Below are 21,117 nucleotides of genomic sequence, written 5' to 3' on the forward strand. Positions count from 1 at the left end.
CAAGATAGATGATATTCTCATTGTAAATTTTAATATATTAATAAACATACAAAAATAATAATAATAATAATATTAAAAATTAACTTATTATATGCATTACACTATTACAGTTTACAACACAAAATAATAAAAACATAAAAAGATTTGACTTATTTTTCTGAACCGACAAATAGACAAACAAAACCATAGTTTTACTAGTCTAAATAACTGACCTAAACTAACCCTTTTATAATTAAGGTTATGGTTATGGTTTTTCATTTTTGGAAATAAAGGTTCCGGTTTCAGTTATGATTCCTAAATTTTAAACGTTAACTGGTTCCAGTACCGGTTCTGGTTCCTGGTGAAAAATACCATTGAAATTCGTACCAGAATAGATAATGAATTGGTAACCTATATTTTTTACTATTCTAGAAGTATAAAGAACCACCTAATAAAATACTTTATGGTGTAGTTTCCAATCCTATTTTGGAATTGTATTGAATACCTGTGACGGATTTAGGTGAATATCTCTCTGACGCAACAGGTGGTTGGTACTTCTTCTTCCTTAATTTTTCCATCTTTCGCGTGTTTATACATTTAAACGATCAATAAGCACCTGTAACATTGGGACGCTAAGTTATTACCCGATGTAAATGTTTGTGGGTCATAATAACTTATCACGATCAGGAGCAATGCGTGTATATAAAACCAAATTTACGAAATACAAATAAATATAGTTATTATATACATGTTGATTTATCCTGTTGGCTAGCATTATAGTTTATAATTCAACATTTAACTAAAACTATTAACTGCAGGTAGATACTTACCCGATTCGAAGCAGAACAACACGAGAGCACGATATTCTTTGGCTTGTTTCTCACACCACAGTTTCGTACGTACGATTAAAATCCGTACGAAATTTTTCCGAACGGAAGATTTTTTCACACGTGACGGTTTTTTATAAAATATTTTCCCCTTGAACCGGTCTACATTTTGATTATATTTCACTTACAATCTTTTATCTCAGTTGGTTTTCATTGTAAATCGAAAACGCATCATTTCCATGTGGTTTTTGTCTTTTCGTTTTCGATTATTATTATTATATTATAAAATCAATATTAATTAACAATCGTATTTACCGGGTATAACCAATTAATGAATACACATTTCTTCCTAAGCATTTTTGGTTCCGATTCTATGTAAAGATCTTGAGACATATCCCTTAAGACAGATCTGCATTCTATAGCAGTGATAAACATTTCTGTATTGATAACATTTCAATATTCGTGTCTTTTCACTACGCACGATAACGAGAAGTTTTTACATCGGTCGGCAGACGAATAAAAATCATCCTTTGTGAAAGCGTGCGGTAAATCACACAGGTCACAGGTAAGACGATGACGGCACGGTGCCGTACTTTTCAATCGTTTACACGGCTGTATCACGTCGACCGTACGGACCAAATTCGTCCGTCATCACGTGCGAGAGCCGCAATTATTTTCATAAGTTTTCTACCAATTAAAATCCACACGGATAAAACCGTCGTGTGTGAAACTGGCCCAAATATTAATAACAATAGTAATACTTACCAAATGATATTTTGGATTCTTATTAAAGTCAAAAATGTAAAATATCAACATAGTCAGAGCTCAGAATTTATATAATTTGCACAATGTTATAGAATTTACAGAAAAACTACCGGAGTAGCTGCAAATCACACAAAAAATACAAATTTGTTCGCAATGAAAGGTCTCTCTAAATAATTTATTTTATTTTGATTTTATTTCTGTTTGATTCTAATAATACAGCAATTGAAATTTCTTTTCCAATTAAATATCCAACTGAAACATACTTTTTATTATAAATTTCAAATTTTAATTTAGCAACTATTGGAACTGGAACTAGTGAAGACATGTTTGATTAAACGCACTAAAAAAAATAAAAAATAAAAAATTATAAATATTGAAAAAACGTAACGGAACTCTTCTGATTCTGGTAGATGTACGTCGTTTTATTGTATGACTTTTTTCTAAAATACGTTAATTAATTTTAAAATTTTAATACAGTTAACGCAGTCTAACTCCTTTGATGTTGAATACATAACTAATGCGAATGAAACATTTTTTTTTTATTTATATACCGACAAAAATAAAAGTGAACATTGTGTTCTAATGGTTTAAGACGTTTTATTTAAACACTTACCTACATTAATAATTCTATCCCTACCTATTAAATTATTATTTAAACCTAACATATTTATCTTTGAAAGTGACGCCTTATACGTTTAGAACACAGTATTCACAAATAAATTGAAATGAATTAAAGCATTTAAATAATAATAATTATTATTTTATTATTATTTTTACATATAATTTCAAAACATATTACTTATCAACTTCATCATAACAATTATGCATGTTACAACAGTTAGAATTTAAACCCTTATAATTAAATGAACTAGATAATACTAAATGCGATACGGACAATCTCCATTAACCCAATTAGTTAATATTAAGCTGCAATAGATACATTGAACTGAATCTCTGGTTTTACTGAAAAATCTTGCCTCTGATAATTTTAATTTATCAGGTAAGACCGATGGAAAGTTCTTGAGTGATTGAAACCGTTTTGTAAATATTGCATACTCTGGATGTTGAGAACTTGGACAGTTTTTAACTGCATATAATAAATTATTAAAATCACTTGTGTAGTTAAATTTTGATACATTACAATAAAACGATTAATTTACTCTGAGAAATTATAAGCCTATGCGAATACAGACAAGTTATCGAAACAGACTACTGTATAGACTACTGTATACTATATAGCGAACTAACTCTAATATAAAAAAATATTTGTTATAAATGAATAATATGTGAAAAAAAAATGAAAATAAAACAGTGCTACACTATGACATATAAAAAATTTCCTACAATAGACTTGTAGCATAATCGTAAAATATCATTTGTGATCAAAAACATGTTCCACAAAAACGATCGGTTATGGGTACCATGAGTCTAGCGTGCAAGTGGCAAAGTTCCAGTGACTCTTTAGAGTTCGACGTTGCGAGTATATTAGTCTACTATTAGCTGTCCGACGTGTGCCGTTATAACGACTCTTTTATGCCTTTATAGTCGAATTTGAATCCGATTATTCGGTGGTTGTGACGTTCGTGGATTATTTTACAGTCTATTTAAATGTTAGATCGAAATGTGTAAAAATAAACGTGAAAATTATTTTAGTCAAATAAAAAAATGTGTAAAAAATATTTAGTGTACATTTTTGCATGGTAACTAAAAATATTTTACCGTGTGTCTGTCGATCATAAATTTTAAATCTCTTTGTAAAAAATGAAGCCAGAACATACATATAGGTTTTTGATAAAATCGTGAGCACGGTAACTAAAAAAAGTTTACCGTGGGATTGTCGGTCAAATATTTTGAATCTCTTTGTAAAAATGGAGCCAGAACATACATATAGGTTTTTGAAAAAATCGTGAGCATGGTAACTAAAAAAAGTATACCGTTGGGCTGTCGGTCAAATATTTTAAATCTCCCTGTAAAAAATGGATCCAAAACATACAAATACATACTACTTACATAATATTTAATTTCATTGTTTTCAGATTATTGGTACAATTAATTTGTTACACATCAAATGATTTTAACACGTCAAATTTATTTTAAAAGTTTATAGTCATTCATTATAGTCCTTTTTCTTTGAATTGTTTTTTAATTGATTTATATGTAAAATTAATTGATCATATTTTAACTTGATAAAAACTGAAGTATTTGAACCTTTTTTTTTAACAAATTGTTTAAATCTTCATTAAATTTTTCCATATTCGAATAGGTAGTTAGGTACGCACTGAATGAATTAACCTGCAGTTTCGCATATGCACATATTCTTCAGAATCTTAATTTTAACAAAGTTGCACTTCTGTGCCCTGCGCATGGCTTTTGACCAAATTACTATATTGAATTCTCAGCCCGGTGTGTTTTTCCGAAATACGTTTTCAAAACTAATGGAGATGTTTAATACTACAGTACTGCAATGATATAAAATATGATGAGTTGAAAAAATAGCAAATATATATTTCTAAAACTGTTAGCAGTATTGGTAAAATTATATTTTTACATATTCTTGCATCGAAATGCTATTTGTGTATCTTTAGATTTTTTTCGCGACAATACTTAGCTCAAGTAATGTCATTACCATCATTGTGTTCTGTTACAGTATGCCGTCTACTAGAAAGTGGCGTACACGCGATATTTGGACCGTCTGACAGTCACCTAGCCGGACACATAGTGTCCATCTGCGAATCGGTTAGCATGCCATTGTTGCTGACCATTGCTGACGGCGTGACAGACTTGACCGGACGGCACTTCGTCACAGACATGTTTCCGGCCCGCGAACATCTCGGCCAGGCGTTCAGAGACCTCATCAATTTTCTAAACTGGACGAAAATCGCAATCGTCTACGACGACGAAGAAGGTAAAAATCGTATGATTACTTGTCCGCCGCGGCGAGGTTTCCGAATTCAACCCGATCTAGTATCTTGGGATAATCGCAATGTTTGTGTAAAAAAAACCATAGTACGAACAGTTTTGACTGAACTTTTAACAAAAAACTACTCAATAATTAATTTCAGTTATTTTTTTCTTTTTTAAACGAGTAATTTTCATAGTAAAATAATAATTGTGCCGGTGGATAGCAGTTAGTAATTAATAATTATACACACACGTGTCTTGTTTATTTGCTGTAGAACACTGTTCATATATCGCCCAATTTCATGGAAAATACAAAATTTTTTTTACAATTTTAATTTTGTATATTGATAAAAACTATTTGCACATAATTGTATAAAAATATCAATGATTTTATTTTATTTTTTGTACACAATTGATAATATGGAGGCGACCAAATTAAAACGGAACACGTAAAGCATCCGACGATTGTCACATGACGACACGGTACTTAAAAAAAGGACGACTCCGTAAAGCCACTTCCTCCTGACCCAATATAAGAGTAGGTTAGAACACTTTGATCGTTCAAGTTCCCTCGAATTCCTCCTGGGGATTCTGATTTACGTACGATCACAGTATAAAAAAAAAAGCAGGGTAACAACCGACAACGAAACCCGTCCGACTTCACGTCCTGTCAGATTCCAACAGCTGACGAGTGGATGGTACGGGCGGTGTTTGTACTCTTCCATCCGTCAGGATCTTTATTAAAAACACGGTTTGATTAACGACCCGAGGCAAATGTATCCGTTGTTTTACACAACAATATCGCGGTGTTCGACACGCTCCGCAGTTATATTTTTCCTAAAACGATTTCTCGACCGGTGATTAACGCCGCTTTTACTTGCAGGTCTGTTGCTCGTGCAGAATCTAATGAAAATGTCAAAAGCAGACTTTTACATCAGACAAGTGGACCAGCACACGCATCGGCAAGTGATGAGAGAAATCAAAAACAAACACATTTTCAACATTATCGTAGACATACATCCGCGCAATATCAACGGGTTTTTCAGATCGGTGAGTATTACATAACATATTATATAACACAATCATATAATTCTTGCTAACTGCAATAGAAAAACCAAACGTACTATGATTAAGAACTGTTAACGTTGTTAATATCACTTATATTTTGGGAAACATTATAATAATGTCTGTGAGACGAAAAATTCAAAAATTCTCCATACGGTTAAAAATATCCTTAACTTATAGAAGAATTGTTTTTGATTTTTTTTTAACAAGTATATCACTGAATGTAATTAAACAGTAATTGCGTGTTTAACAATTTTTTTGCTCAAAATCTGAGTTTCAAGTTTCTGTTTAGGAAAACTTATATTGATAAAGACAAATGGCAATAATTTTATTCATATTCTCAATTAGAAGGAAAATACTGAGTATAAAAATTTCAATTAGAAATATTGAAATTCAACATAAATTAGGAATTGTTTTTAATTCATGAATTTCAAAACTAAATTTTTCACCAAGAAAATATAAAATGAATTATACATAAACATTTTTAATCGATCAAATATAATACAAATCCAATTAAAATTTAACTCTGATATCAAGAACCTATTACTACATATAATAAACTTTGTTGTTTGCACGTAATATGTACGTCCATGGTTCTACCATTTTGAATTATCAATTAGCCATTCCAATTATTATGTATATAGTGTTTACTACATTTTAATATCGTTCGAATTTAACGTACTTTTTCCATTAGGTTTTTAAAGTAAAAAGTACACAATATCCTGTATATATTTTTCTTTTTTTTATAAGCTTGGAAATTGGACCAATACAATAGCTGTAAGCTTTTCTCTCTTCGTTCCTTCGTCCATCTATTTTAATTTTTTTATTCATAACAGAATATGCTTAATATAATATATTATATAATATAATATGTATAGAAATGCTTGTACTAAGACATATTTATAATGCCACTTTGGATTTTTTTTCTTTGCTTTTCAAAAAAAGTTAGAAATATGACCGGTCAAATGTTTGTAATTCGGAATTTTCCTCTACGTTTATTTCACCACAGAATAATCATAATAATATTCTTAGTTCGACCGCAACAATTATCGTAGGTACATAAAAATACCATTCTTAGTGAAACTTGGTTTTCTCAAAGTAGTTAGGTTATTTTTCAAAAGCTAAAAAAATATTCGTCTCTGCTTCTTGGTTTTAATTTGTTTCTTTCATTTTTATCATTCTCAGTAACTATTGATGGTGAACCGATATTGTTATTTAAAATAAAAATCTGTTTTCAATTTTTAATCTACAGCCAGATGAAAGAAAGGGAAAAAAGTTATACGATACTGGTATAGAATGTAAACAATTTGTTGTGTTAGCCATATTTATTTGTATGGATTTTAAAATATTTGTAAATCATCCGATTCAGAAAAAAAACCATTCACAACGAAGAACATTGTAATAACTATAGCCAGTATCAAATATATATAATAATACATTTTTTATTTGAATGGATTGTATACTAAAACCACAAATATTAAGAATTCAAAACAAAATATTATTCTTAATAAAAATGAATTTTTCATACAAATGAATATTGTTGTAATCAGTGATGAAAATTATTTGAGTATTCGAATACTCGAATTCGAATAGGTCTAGCGTAAATAATTCAAATATTTGAGTATTCGATCATTCGAATATCAGTATTCGATGATACAACACAATATGTTACGAAAATTATTCATTTAAGTTGTCGCGCAACACAAAACATTTAATAATAATAGGTATTGTAGCATAGAATACTGATATTCGAGTGTTCGAATATTCTAATAATTTGATTATTCGAATATACATTTCATCTCTAATTATAATCAATAATAGTCTTTTTACTTTTTATGTTCGGTTTTTTTCGATCATTAAATCTATTTTTGAAAAATCCACGTAACCAAATATTCTTCATTTTTACATAAATTTTGTACGTTTGAGAAAATCAATTAGGTAAGAACTTATAAAAAATAATAAAAATATATAGTTAATCTGTTTTGTTTTGATGTTTCTTGCATATATAATTTACTATAATAAACATCGAAAAACGTCATGTTTAAATACAATTAGTGTTTGATTCCAAGAATAATAAGTTTTTTCGTGTAATCTTGGCAAAGATTTGCAATTCAACATATAATTAAAAGAAAGAAAAACTTTATTTTAAGATCTTTATGGTTCTCGATTTTCTAGAGATATTAGATAATACATCTCTTTAAAACCAATTGTTATAATGTTTCAATTGAAACTTAAAAATTAGATCTATTGATAAATTATTGTAAAAATCAGTAAATTTAACTTATAATATTATTTTTTGTTTTTCCTTTGCAATCTAAGTCTTATTATTCAATTTTCGAAATAAGTAATAATTATTATCATTACATTATAATGTCATATAACATTTTTAATGAGGTATTTTTTAAATTTAATTTATCAGCTAGTAGATATGCTTCAATTAACTGGTAATTTCAGTTCAATGACATTTGAATATGAATTAAGATAATATTGTAAGGGAAAAAACACCATCAACGATAATACGATAAACTGCTAAATATCCGAATCCGGTAAAATACGAAATGTTTTATAATAGTTTTCAGATCTCCAAATATATTCTTGCTACCATTCTTATTTAACAGTTTTTAAAAACGATTCGGCGGAATGGAAGTTTGTTCAATATGGAATACAAGACTATTTTGTTTAAAAGAAAACATATTTATCTGATGCTACAAAGAAAGAAGTCTAATAAATCTGTCAATTGTTAAGACAGCGTAATCATTGTTTGGTTCACAAACAACAAAATATATTACAGCTGTTTTTTTTCTTCAAATCACGATTAAACTATTCAAAACCGTTTATAAAATAAAAAAAAAAATTGAAATATTTCATGTACCATTAAGATAATTCGTTAGTAAACCACGAGTTTTTTCTTTCTACTTTTAAATTAGAATTATTTCTAGAAATCATATTCGTATTGTCACTGTTTATTAATCACTTGATAATTGTTCCGTAATGAATGAATATAAATGAAAGCCATTGCTGTGCAAAGAATACTTTTACGTATTTGAATAATAACAAACGCATAAATCAAAAAGATAACATTTAACATACGATATTATATTTTATGGATATAAAATTGTACAATTATATTTTGAAGGTTCTGCATAATTGAATGTCGTATACAGGATTAACTGTTCCGTGAACGATGAAATTAAGGAAAAGTGTCAACTTTCCGAAATTTATTCCACAGAATTTTTTTTTTTTGAGAGAATACGAATAAATATAAATATATATATATATATATATATATATATAATTTTATTTCACACATGAAATCGATTCAGTCCCCACTCAAATATACCCTTCTAGTCCCGTACATTCAAACAATCAACCAAACATTATGTAAACAAAATCACCACCAGTAGATATGGTATTTGTTTTTATTTATTTATTTATACGGATCTGAAGAATTATTTCTAATGAAAGTGGAAAATATAATATCACAGGTAACGAATAATCAGTTGGTGGGTTACACCATTCGGGGTTCTAAAGATTCCAATAATATAATAAATAATATTTTCTGCCAACTCTCGAATTTCAAATTCACTGGAATCTTATGCTCGCCAAACGCGCGATTTTGTGGGATTTTAATTTAAAACAGCTCACATAACAAATACTCAGTCAATCAGAATGATAAGAAAAAAATCATGAATATCTCGAGAAATTTAAATATTCTCTCAACTATAAACGTCAACAGCTCACCCACGCACCCATAAATTCACCATACATACATACACCCACTCACATACAAAGATGAGCAAGATACTTTAATATAAGTATTGAAATACTCGATACTCGATGTAATAAAATTAATTTTAAATAATAATTGCATCCATTTCACCATGTTATGTCTATATTATTCCAATGGAAACCATGGTTTTAGATAATAATAATATAATTACAACAACAATATAAGTATTATAATAATGGTTGATTGAAATGAGTCTATATTTAGGGTTAATAAGTAGGTATAATAAGTATAATTAGTAACATAATAATCAGGGTTGGGCTCATTACACAAAAATATATGAGTATTAAAAATATACAAATACTAAAAATACATTTTTAAGTAGTCAAGAAATTTTTGATTTTTTTTTTTTTTAAATATAATATTTTATAATAATATATCATTAAAATATAAAAAATACAATTTTTTCAAAAGTAATATCAAATAACTTGTTTCTAGGTGGATGATTTATAAATCATGCAGATGAAAATATACGTTCAACAGGGACTGAATAACATAAACTTGTATTGAATAGATCAAAAAGTTTTTTTTTTTTTTACCTGGGTAATTATCAAGCATATTTAATTTTTATTTTTATCATTGAAAGAATAACTACTTCAAAATCAACTTACTTTGTAGTTTTAGTTGTTCTTGTTATAATAAAAAAAAAATGAAGTTTGTCATAAGAATATGATTAGTTATAACTAATATCATTGAAACTATTTTCTGCTGCATTTGTACATAGGTTTTGAATTATATTTTTTTCATGGTCATGTTAATTTGGAACCAATCTTAATTTATAACATGGGTGGAAACAAGTTGCTAAAATGCCTCATTTTCATTGGGAGATGGTTCGAAAAAATTACCAAATCGTTTTACTAAAAAAATTAACTAATGGTGTCGTCATATTGGCTAAATAACGAAATATTTTTCTTTAACGTTTCTAACCTAATTTTCAGTAAATATAATGTGAGTAAAAGCTGCCCAAAGTAACATTGATTTTCATCCCATAAAAAACCCAAGGCTCCAATAATGGTGTTTAATATAACAGCTAATTCTTCTAAATACTCTAAATCTTTATCCTTAAAACTATAATTTATACTAAGTTCTTCCATTACTAAATTTTATTTATCTTTATATCTTAAGAGTTGTATAATACTGTCAAACATAGAGTTCCACCCAATAGAACATAGATATTTAATTAGTAAAATTAGCAAGTAATATAGTATGTATAATTTTTGAAGATTTTGGTCTTCGGGACAAATTCCGGAGTATAATACATTTATCAATTACGAAATGGTTGAGTCTTATGGCTGGTCTCCTTTTTAGTTTTCTAATAATCCAAAAATACAAAATATAAGGGTAATAATGAGAGATATATATGGATGGTGGTGTGATATGTAAATGTGGGTTTTATATAAAGGTGTGTTTTTATGATGTATTAAGAGTTTTTATCTTCCTCCTTATTTAAAGGAGGGCTCTTGGGGTTGTAAAGGTTCGAGAGCCGATCAGCGCAATTGTACAGTATGCCAAGCTAAATGAAGCAACATTTACTTGTTTAACCGTAGACCTTCAGATATCGATGTGAGTTTCAAAAAAAAAAACAAATGCAGAATTTAATTGCACTGGAACCAGATACTCTTCAATACTCGTACGAAGAACACAAGTCGAACGGATGAAAATCACAAGTCAGATAAATCGCACGTATAGACTCTTTCGTTAAATTTATGATCGGTGCGCATGTACTGACAACCTAAGTTTAAGAGCTGCGGGAAGGGTTGAATATAACTGTTATATAGGGACGTATATCGGCATGGACCTTGGCCGATCCTTTGAAAATTACTATATATAGTTCGATTTGTGTTGTCCGTGCGAGTATCGAAGAAACCGTTATTTATTTATTTAAGATGGTTTAAAATCACGTACATATGATTAGTATACATAATTATAAAATATTTGTAGAGTTTTTTACAATTAAATGATACATATCATTACAGTTAGTTGTTAAAATCTATAGTAAAAATAAGATTCAATGAATGAGTCGCACAGCGTAAATGATGAGGTAAAAAAATTGCAGTTGCTTGTCCTAGATTATTATCTATTTCGATTATCTCAAATAAAGGCTTATCGGTATTTTTTTTCTTCGTTTGCTAATTCATCTATTTTCGTATCTAAACATTAAAAAATTTAATTAAAACAGAAACGTAGACATATTTATTTTATAAATTCTACACCATCAGATTATTAATCATTAGTCAGTATATTCCAATTAAATTCACAGCCAAATTCTTTGAACGCTTTTACAAAATTAGCACCATTATAATTTATGGTTGAAATCAGCTTTTCTCTTTCAATAGAAAATTCACATATTATTTTATATAGCAATTCAGCAATTTTATCATACGTATGAGAACTATGAAATCGTCTATAGGCTAATATACAACTTGACTGAGTTAATGTATTTTCTTCTAAATAAAAATCACAAATTATAACTATTTATATAAATGATAAAATTGGTGAAATTATATAGTATCTGGAAGACTAAATATTATTCAAATGGATTATAAATAACATTTTATATATTGTGATTAATTTTTTTATGTATTAAAAAAAAAATTAAAAAAAATACCCAATGTGCTGTTAATCACATAAATGATTTATGTGTTGTTGACCAAATATCAGCTGTTGTTCATAACATAACTTTTGAATCAGGTTGAAAAATATATTTTAATTTCTCACGAATATATTTATAATTTTCTAGAAGACGACTGCTTAATGTTCTTCTCGAAAATATTTTTAAGTACTATCAATATCTTATTAAAATAAAATAATACATTTTAGACAATGTAATAGTTACAACTTATAATATTTAAATGGGTATCATTAATATTCTTTATAAAAATTTCATCTTCAACTGACGGGTATAAATACAAAAATAATTTCGACTTGACGAGCAATGCGGCAATGATTCATTTGGGCTTTCAGCATTTACAAAAATAATATTAATCGTAATTTCTATACTGAGTGCCGACATATGGCCGACACATCTATATGGTTTTAAACTTTATCTTTCAATCAACCGGATCGCTCGGATAATAAGTTGCTAAAATAACATTACAAATAATTTAATTATTACAAAATAGCGTATAAAATGCAAACGCACACCTGCACTATAACACAATCGTAGATAATTAAAAATGAATACCAATTGTATAAATATTGAAAATAGTATAAAATGAATAGTACTTAAACATTTTTATTAGGAATATTATTTACCTACTATTAAGTATTGATAATATTTATAAATAAAAAAAAATTTTTTTAAATATATTTTAAGTGTATCTAATAGCTTTTTTTCGTAACATCTATATGAAATTTTTGTTTAATACTATTCTTAGTATCGAAATACAAGATACTTGATATTTTCCAGTGCAGTTATACGTGATAATACTGTGTTTAAGATACGTATTTCGGATACTTGTATCGAAGATACTACCTAACCTTGCCCACACACACATAAACGCAAAGGAAAATTACGTATAAATGTATAGCCATTTCAAAAATTAATTATACGTTGCGTTCTGTTTTAACGCCGCTTATATGTACAATATAGTACAATGTTGTGCAAATCCAACTAACCAAATGTTTTGGCAGTGTTTCAAAATTAATTTTCCGTCACCGAACTTTGAAATAGACAAAACAGTGCAGTGTGCACTATTTTATTGCGTTAACTTGTCCTTCGACAATTTAATATGGAATCGTATGTTTACCAGTTTCGTTTTTTATCATACGCTCGTTTGAAAACAACAGCTCGCGTTTTATCATGACCATTGTTGCGATGATACACTTGTAACAAAAAACTGCCCAACTGAATTCGAATGCTTCAAATGGTTTATTAGATAGTTCGATTGACCGGCACTGAAACGAAGGCGGCAGTAGTACGCGGCCCTAGTACAATTTTTTTGTGCATCCTCGAAATATCTAAGCGTTTAAAATATTTCGCAATCAAAATATCCCCATTAAATTTATACCTCATTCAAAATAATATCCGTCATAGAAGTTTAACACTATTTGATTTTAAGTTACAATATCATTTTTTATTAACTCAGAATCAACTTAACTGAATAAAATGACACATTCCAATTACGTATAATTTTACATGTACATTTACAATTCATGTACATTTATCCATGCACATTTTCATATAATTTTATATTATCTTATTCAAACATTTATTTATAAAATGAGAATTTAATCATGCATTAATACATCAGATTACACCGTTTATCCCACTGACTTTGAAAAATCAAAACAATAACATATTTTCTTAATCTTAATACCAACCGATTAGACTGGCGTTGCTCTGTACGGAAATTATATAATATACAATAAACGTACTTTTGATTTCGTAAATTGAAGTAATTAGTACAAACTACAATCTTTAGTAAAACTTTATCGTGATGATAATAAAAACTACTAACTCGGCTAAACTGGATTAATTTGCGGAACTATTATGCTATTCGAATAAGTAATTAGTTTCAAATCTGTTATCAAATAAAATCAAATAAATGCCAAATTAAAATTTCAAATAAAAGACAAAAATCTTCTTGAATATGATGAAATATGGTTTCATACAGATTTAGTGAAAATTAATGTATTTTATTACGTATCAATGTTTAATTTTTATTATTTATTGTAAGATAATTATAAATTAGCATAACTTTTATAACTTAATATATTTTAATTTATTATTATTATTCATACTACAAAATGTACGGTATGGAAACATATATAATACGATATTTTGATATATGCATTTTATTGTATAGATATTTTAAAGGAAACCCGACTTTTCACGTTATTCACGAAAATTATATTGGAAGTTTCATATTCAGTTAGTGAAAATGGTTCGCTGTATTGATTTTTTAAAATAACATTATTTCAACTTTAATCAAACCACGAAATAAATTTATTATTTAATGTTTATCTTAGAACTTTACTTGTATGTTTACCTGACATTTTAATCACATGATTCAAGATCATGGAAAAATATACGACAAATTTAAATTTCAACTAAGTGCAAATAACTAGATATAGTTTTTATTCAATTTTTTGCATTAAATAAATCGGTATTGTTCATAAAGATAAGATTTTGAAATTAAACGTTGAAAAATTATGAGCGAAATAATAATAAAACAATCCTAAATTATATCGATGGTCTACACAACTGTAGTGACGAAATATAGATAAATATTTCCTGACAAAAATTTGGGAATTCTTCTTTAAATTTATCAAGGATATATTTTTTTTTTTTTTTTAATTAAACTAAAATAAAATGTGAGCTATCATAATTATATCTTTCCTTAACTGTTAAAAACAATTTTGTTAACTTGCACAGTTTTGAAAACTTGTTTTTATTGGTTGACTAGTATGTTTTGTTATTTTTTAGATGTACTCGTAATAATGTAGACATTATAATTTCCAGTTTAAATATTGATTCAACAGTTGCATATCGAGTTAACAATCCATTAAAAATCTCACCTAGACAGTTCCTAAAATGTGCCGCTTCACAAAACTTATTTTCAAAAAAAAACTGTGAACAAACGATTACATTTTAAAACACACATACTCAAATGGTATATCCAGCAACCGCTATGTCGCATTTTTTTTATCTGTTTATCTTCAACTTCAACCGCTTTTGATCGACTTACACACAAGAAATAATAAAAATAATAACACCTGGGTCAATTGTACTACATTCGGTTTGATATGGATGAGAAAATTAACTGGGTGCATACGTATCCGTGAGAGTCCCACGCCAAAATTAACGGTTCCCGACACTTTTTACCTAAATTGACTTAAAGTTCTGTGAGACAAGGTTTCCTAAAATTATACGGTTACCGGCAAACGATAATATTATTATAATGCAATAATACAAAGTATTTTTTATGTTTCATATTTTGTATATTTTTTCAAAAAATTAAATGTTATTGTCATACAGTACAATTTAGAATACAAATAAAATATTGATAACCGAATATACGCACGTGATTATACGATTGTGCCAATTTGGTCACCAAAGTAAACAATAATAATTTAAAATATGTTTCATACCTACCGATGTGAAGTTAGAAACGTAGATTATACATCAATAAATTCGCTATTTTTTTTTTATCTTCCGGTGTTATCACCATGGTGGTACCTCGTGTATTTTATTTTCAATACAAAGAAACGTAATAGTACGTCTAGAGCAGTGAAAAGGTTAAGTATATGAAATAAAAGTAATGAATTATAACTAACTTTATCTGTAAATGGTATTGTAAAGTACTATCGTTTCCTGCGTTCCCTCTGGGTTTTCCTTTAAACTTTCAACGTTAACCACTTTGTACGGTTTTCAACGGTCGAACGCCAAAATAGTTGTATGGAAAAAAAAAACGCTACGAACAGATGGTTTTTAATTAAAAACTTAAAGTTGCTAGCGGTAATAATCGAACTGATTATATTTCAAACGTAAAACCACTCAATGCGCCATCCCGCAGATTTATCGTGTCCGTGCGTACTATTTAAAATCAATCACCTTGTTGCTGTCTAATGATTTATAATGTGTAAAGATGTGAACGACATATTGTTTGCGATGCGACAACTTAACGCAATCGAAACATAATATTTTCCCTCCAAAAAGAGTAATTAAATACAATAAAGATCGATAAAAATTGTATCCGCAACGCTGCTATCAAAAATGTAAGCGTTTTGTCCGTGTACCCACGCTGCTAAATTTTTGAAGGCGACAAAAAAAATAAATCAATGCTTTACTTATTAATTATTTACCGTAAATGAATCACATGGGTTTTTGTTAGGAACAGAGAGTAACATCAGCTGTCACTGTACAAAAAAAAAAAACCATACATCACGTGGGTATTAAGTAAAACGAATATATACCTATACACCTTGTATAATTAAAGGATATTAAATTGTGTGCGAATAGCAGTCTAATTTACTTCATTGTAACATAATGATCACGGTAATACAATGATATAATATATGTTAAGCGTTTAGGACAAAACAAAATAGAGGCGTTAAACGATTAAATGTTTGTGTGCAGTGTCAATGTTATGGAACAACGATTTCGCGAAATGCTTTTTAATATAATCAAGACGTTATCTTACAATCGAAAAAAAATTATTCATGTAAAAACTAAAAGTCTATGACTATAGACTTTTGATACGTGGTTAAGTAACGTTACGTTTAAAGTTTAATATCAAAAATTAAATTAGTTAATATCCGTGGAAGTAATCTAAAATGTTGAAGCTACTTTACACCAAGTAAAATCTTTCTTTGTTTTTTTTTTCGAATTTTTAACGCTAGTTAAATCTATTTATAGTTAATCTTGAATACAAAGTATCAAATCATCCATATAATATTATTGCTTATTTTTTTTTCTAAATAATTATAATTTTTGAATCTCAAACCGAATCGAATTGAGTCGTTGACGTTCAATTTAGTTCAAAATTCGAACCAAACTATCAAGCATCTGGTACTATTTGAAAATCGAACTTGTAAATATTTGTCGAACCAGACTTGCAGGCCACGATGGTTCGGAGAGCAAATATTGAATTCGGAAAAAGAAATTTACAACTCTACAAAAGTTATTTTTAAAAACTGTAAACATGCTGGTGTTATTTATAATGACTAGTTATTGAGGACCACGTACCAGTATTGATGTCTAATTTTGTCATATTTGTTTTAACAAGGAAAATCTATTTTAAAAACCTTATGGAATAATTTTGCTTTCACTTTTTGCATCATTTACATTCTATATTTGTATATATTGTGAATTTTCATATTTTACTGATTGCAAAGTCATAAACATTTAATTACACATTTGTTTACATTCACTTGACTGCACTGAAACTACGACGTCAGTGTTTAGCAGTTTCATTTTTTAATTTATTGAAAATTTTAGTTCGATTTCAAGTTTGACTTAAATATTTTTCTAGGTTCAGTTTGATATATTTTTATGTATGTGATAGACATTAAGTGAATACTGTTTTATATAAAATATAATAGGAATAATAATAAAATAATAATATTTTGCTTCTTGGACCGTGAAGACTATTATAAAATCAAAAATACGACCATTAATCAATATTTTATATCAAAAGTATACGGTATCGAACGAAGAATTATAGAAGTGTAATTGTCACTTTAAAACTCTGCTTTGGATAGGTTTTATGTCTACAAATGTTTAAAAATAAAATTATACTTATAGAATAATGTGGCCAGATAAAAAGTCGAGAACTATTACAATTGTAAAAAGTAACGATGTCCTTTACAACAGAGTAGTTCTGAATCACATACAATAGGGCGGAGAAATTGAGAGGTAGCATGAAAACAGAAGGAGAAGAATTCGAGGATTTGAAGGATCGAAGATAGGAAATCTTTCCGAGCGAAATACATACAATATTATATAGTCGGTTGAAACTATCACGTGAAGTTTTTCCTCCTATCGAATCGACCATATTGAGAACATTAAAATTATGACTCCTATTAAGAATCTTCAAACAGTACAACATTGTTTTGTAAACTTTGATTATAAATAAAACTATTATGTCTAAACGTATTCCCGTCTGACACATATAATATTAATTGTTATGTATATTGTTTAGAGTAAACTATTATTGTTACTCAAGCCACATCGACTGTTAATAGTTACCCGTTATAAATTACAGCTATGTTTCTAATTGTATTCCAATATTTAATCTGTTTAGTAATACAACCAAACATAAGAATAATAATGTTTATTAACGACTGTTGTTATCGAGATTGACAATAAAAGTTACGGCTTTTCTCTCTCTTTATTTTAATGACAATATAATATGTATTATTTGTATATATAGACAATATATAAGCATGGCATGTTCTTCTGTGAAAACAACGGTGAACTTTAGATAAATTATTGATGATTAAGGTTACTGCGGTAACAATATTATAATTACAAAATATAATATGTTTGTCTTGACTGAGACATTTATCTTTGACTTGATATTTTCATGTTTCTCCACTCGTGTTGTATTGATATTTTTTTTTTATTAAAACCATGTGTTTTCACGATGGAAAATCTGTCAAGAATTATAGAAAACAAATCGTTATCGATTATTGCCTGTCACTTGGTAACTAGAAGATTGCGTTGGAAACGAGTGCAAAAACTGAAAGACGAACGATTTTTGACGAAGCAATCTCAGAAATATTATATTCAACGCATATGTATTCATAGGTGGACTGGAATTCGACGTATTCGTATCGATTCAATAATCTGTTTACCGCGCAAGTACTATTCTATTCGAATAATTTCTCGAACCGTACACTATTCCGATATTGGTCATCAGGTCGGACCAGAGCCGGATTATTAAATATCAATTAACATATTATTGTAAAAATAGTTTTTTTGTAAAATTACGGCCCCCAAAAATAAATTAGCCCAGAGCCACTAATTTCATTAATCCGGTTCTGGGTCGGACCGTCGACACTTTGCGCGCGTTGCAATTGACCGAGCGAAACGTAGAATATCAAGGATCAAACAACATGGACGAAGGATAATGTACCTGTTACGGAAGAAAACTAAAAACACACAGCGATCATTTATTATACATACTACGACACGATTGTGCGGAAAACCTGTGACGCGCAAGCGCACGTACGACGACGAAAACAACACCAATTATAATATTAGTAAAATTATAATCTAAATATCTGAATTAAATTCCCCGACGACTGTGCGTCGTTAACGCGGTTTGAATAATTATTGTCTGCCGCACGCGTTTGCCAAACAAGTTTCACGAACGAGACTGGAACGTGGGTGGAATTTTGGGCGAACAGCAACGCGACGGTTGTCGACGCGCGCGCGGTACACGTGATTTATTCCGCAACACGTTCCACGCGACTATACTGCAAGCGCGACCGTACAACAGACATAACTCTTTACCGACCCGTTCCGAACAAGGAGAATAAAATTATAATTAATCGGTCAGAATATAACCCCTACCGGTAGCAGATATCCACGCGGTGTATTGTGCACGTACAATATGAGGCCGTGTCGTGGATACGTCGAGATAAACAATGTTGCACGTTCGGTTACCGTAAACGCTATGTTGCGCGTACATGTATATACGTAGGGTGTTCTGAATTTGAAATTTCACTCTTCTTGCGATATTTCAACGGAGTATCGAAAAATATTTTTTTTCTTCTTTTAAACAGTAATAGACGATTAGAAATAATATATTGATAATACGCGAAAAATATTTTCTACGTTCATTTCCCACCATTTATTTCTTCTATGGACGGGCTATTACTTGTTTCCTGTTATGTCGAATTCTTCTGGTGTATATTTAAAAATAGGTATAAAAATAAATATCAAAATCTAAAACCCAATAATAATATACAGCTGTTTTCAATAATTTCGATAAACAAAACAAAGAGTCGTTTAATATTTTATATTGCCGCTTTCGTTATAAATACGACTAGAAATAATAAAAATAACATGTTCTTAATAGAACTTGAAATCTAAAGAGTGCTCTATTTATTATATCATAGATTTGTAAAATATCTTCTACATCATATTTAAATATGTTACATATATTCTATTTTTCATATAATAAACCAGCTTATAAAAATGTTCACTTGCAAGTTAATGAAACTATTAAGTTTTAGATACATTATTTTTATTATTTTTTTTTTCATTGAAATTAAATATCTCAAGAAAATAAATGCCATGGAATTTTAAACCCTATATATACATATTGGTGTATGCGCACCGAACACTTTCGTTCGAATAAAACAATAGCTGTCGTTTCGAATCGATACAATTAAACTCAAGTCACGACGTCACACAGTGGTCTGAAACAAATATTTAGCTGGCCAAAAGTGTCATTCCAAAAAATTAAAAAATACTAAATTTTATAATGAATTATTTTTTATTATAATATTTTATGGGTAAACTAAAAATATGAGATCATAATGTTTATTATTAAAGCTTACACAGCAATTTGATTGGAAACATTAAAATTTTTATCGAATATTTCAAATTTTTTGCGCAAAAATCTATGTCATTTTTTTCATACTTAATAACATTTTTTAAAACTTTAACTTTTTAAATTCACAATTGTTACATTGTTTTTAATATAATTACAGCATTTTATTTAATTTTAAATTTTTTTTCTGTAGATCCATACCAAATTTAACACAAAAACACAATTTTTCCATTATTTTTCGCTTTTAAGGAGTATTTTTACGCAAGATTCAACAGATATGTGTTATAGTACAAGTTGTGAAGAACAAATAAAAAAAAAAAAATTGTGTTTTTGTGTTAAATTTGGTATGGATCTATAGAAAAAAAAATTAAAATTAAATAAAATGCCGTAATTAAATTAAAAACAATGTAATAATTGTGAATTTAAAAAATTAAAGTTTTAAAAAATTTTATTTAGTATGAAAAAAAATGATATAGATTTTCTTGCAAAAAATTGGAAATATTTGATAAAAATTTTAATGTTTCCAATAAAATTGCTGTGTAAGCTTTGATAATCAACCTAATGATCTCATATTTTCAATTTACCCGTAAAATATTATTATAAAAAATAATTCATTATAAAATTTAGTATTTTTTAATGTTTTGGAATAACACTTTTGGCCAGCTAAATATTTGTTTCGGACCACTGTACGTCATGCATGCGTGTTTTATTTCTCGCTGAAATTGCTATGATTATTATGATGCGTTATCGAAGATATTAAATAAAAGAGAGAGAGAGAGAGAGAGAG

General features: G+C 28.4%; 1 protein-coding gene across 4 annotated transcripts in view; it reads left to right on the forward strand.

Annotated features, from left to right (window-relative positions):
• Positions 1-21,117, forward strand: part of LOC112679631 (glutamate receptor ionotropic, kainate 2) — a 320,107-nt gene that overhangs the window by 239,808 nt on the left and 59,182 nt on the right. For all 4 annotated transcript variants that reach the window (XM_025549517.1, XM_025549519.1, XM_025549520.1 and 1 more), the window contains 2 exons: positions 4,219-4,476; positions 5,356-5,522. In XM_025549517.1, the coding sequence (XP_025405302.1) occupies positions 4,219-4,476; positions 5,356-5,522 (425 nt within the window). The remainder of the gene's footprint in view (positions 1-4,218; positions 4,477-5,355; positions 5,523-21,117) is intronic.

The sequence above is a fragment of the Sipha flava genome, unplaced genomic scaffold (genome assembly GCF_003268045.1).
Source record: "Sipha flava isolate LNK unplaced genomic scaffold, YSA_version1 165_pilon_pilon, whole genome shotgun sequence".
NCBI lineage: Eukaryota > Metazoa > Arthropoda > Insecta > Hemiptera > Aphididae > Sipha > Sipha flava.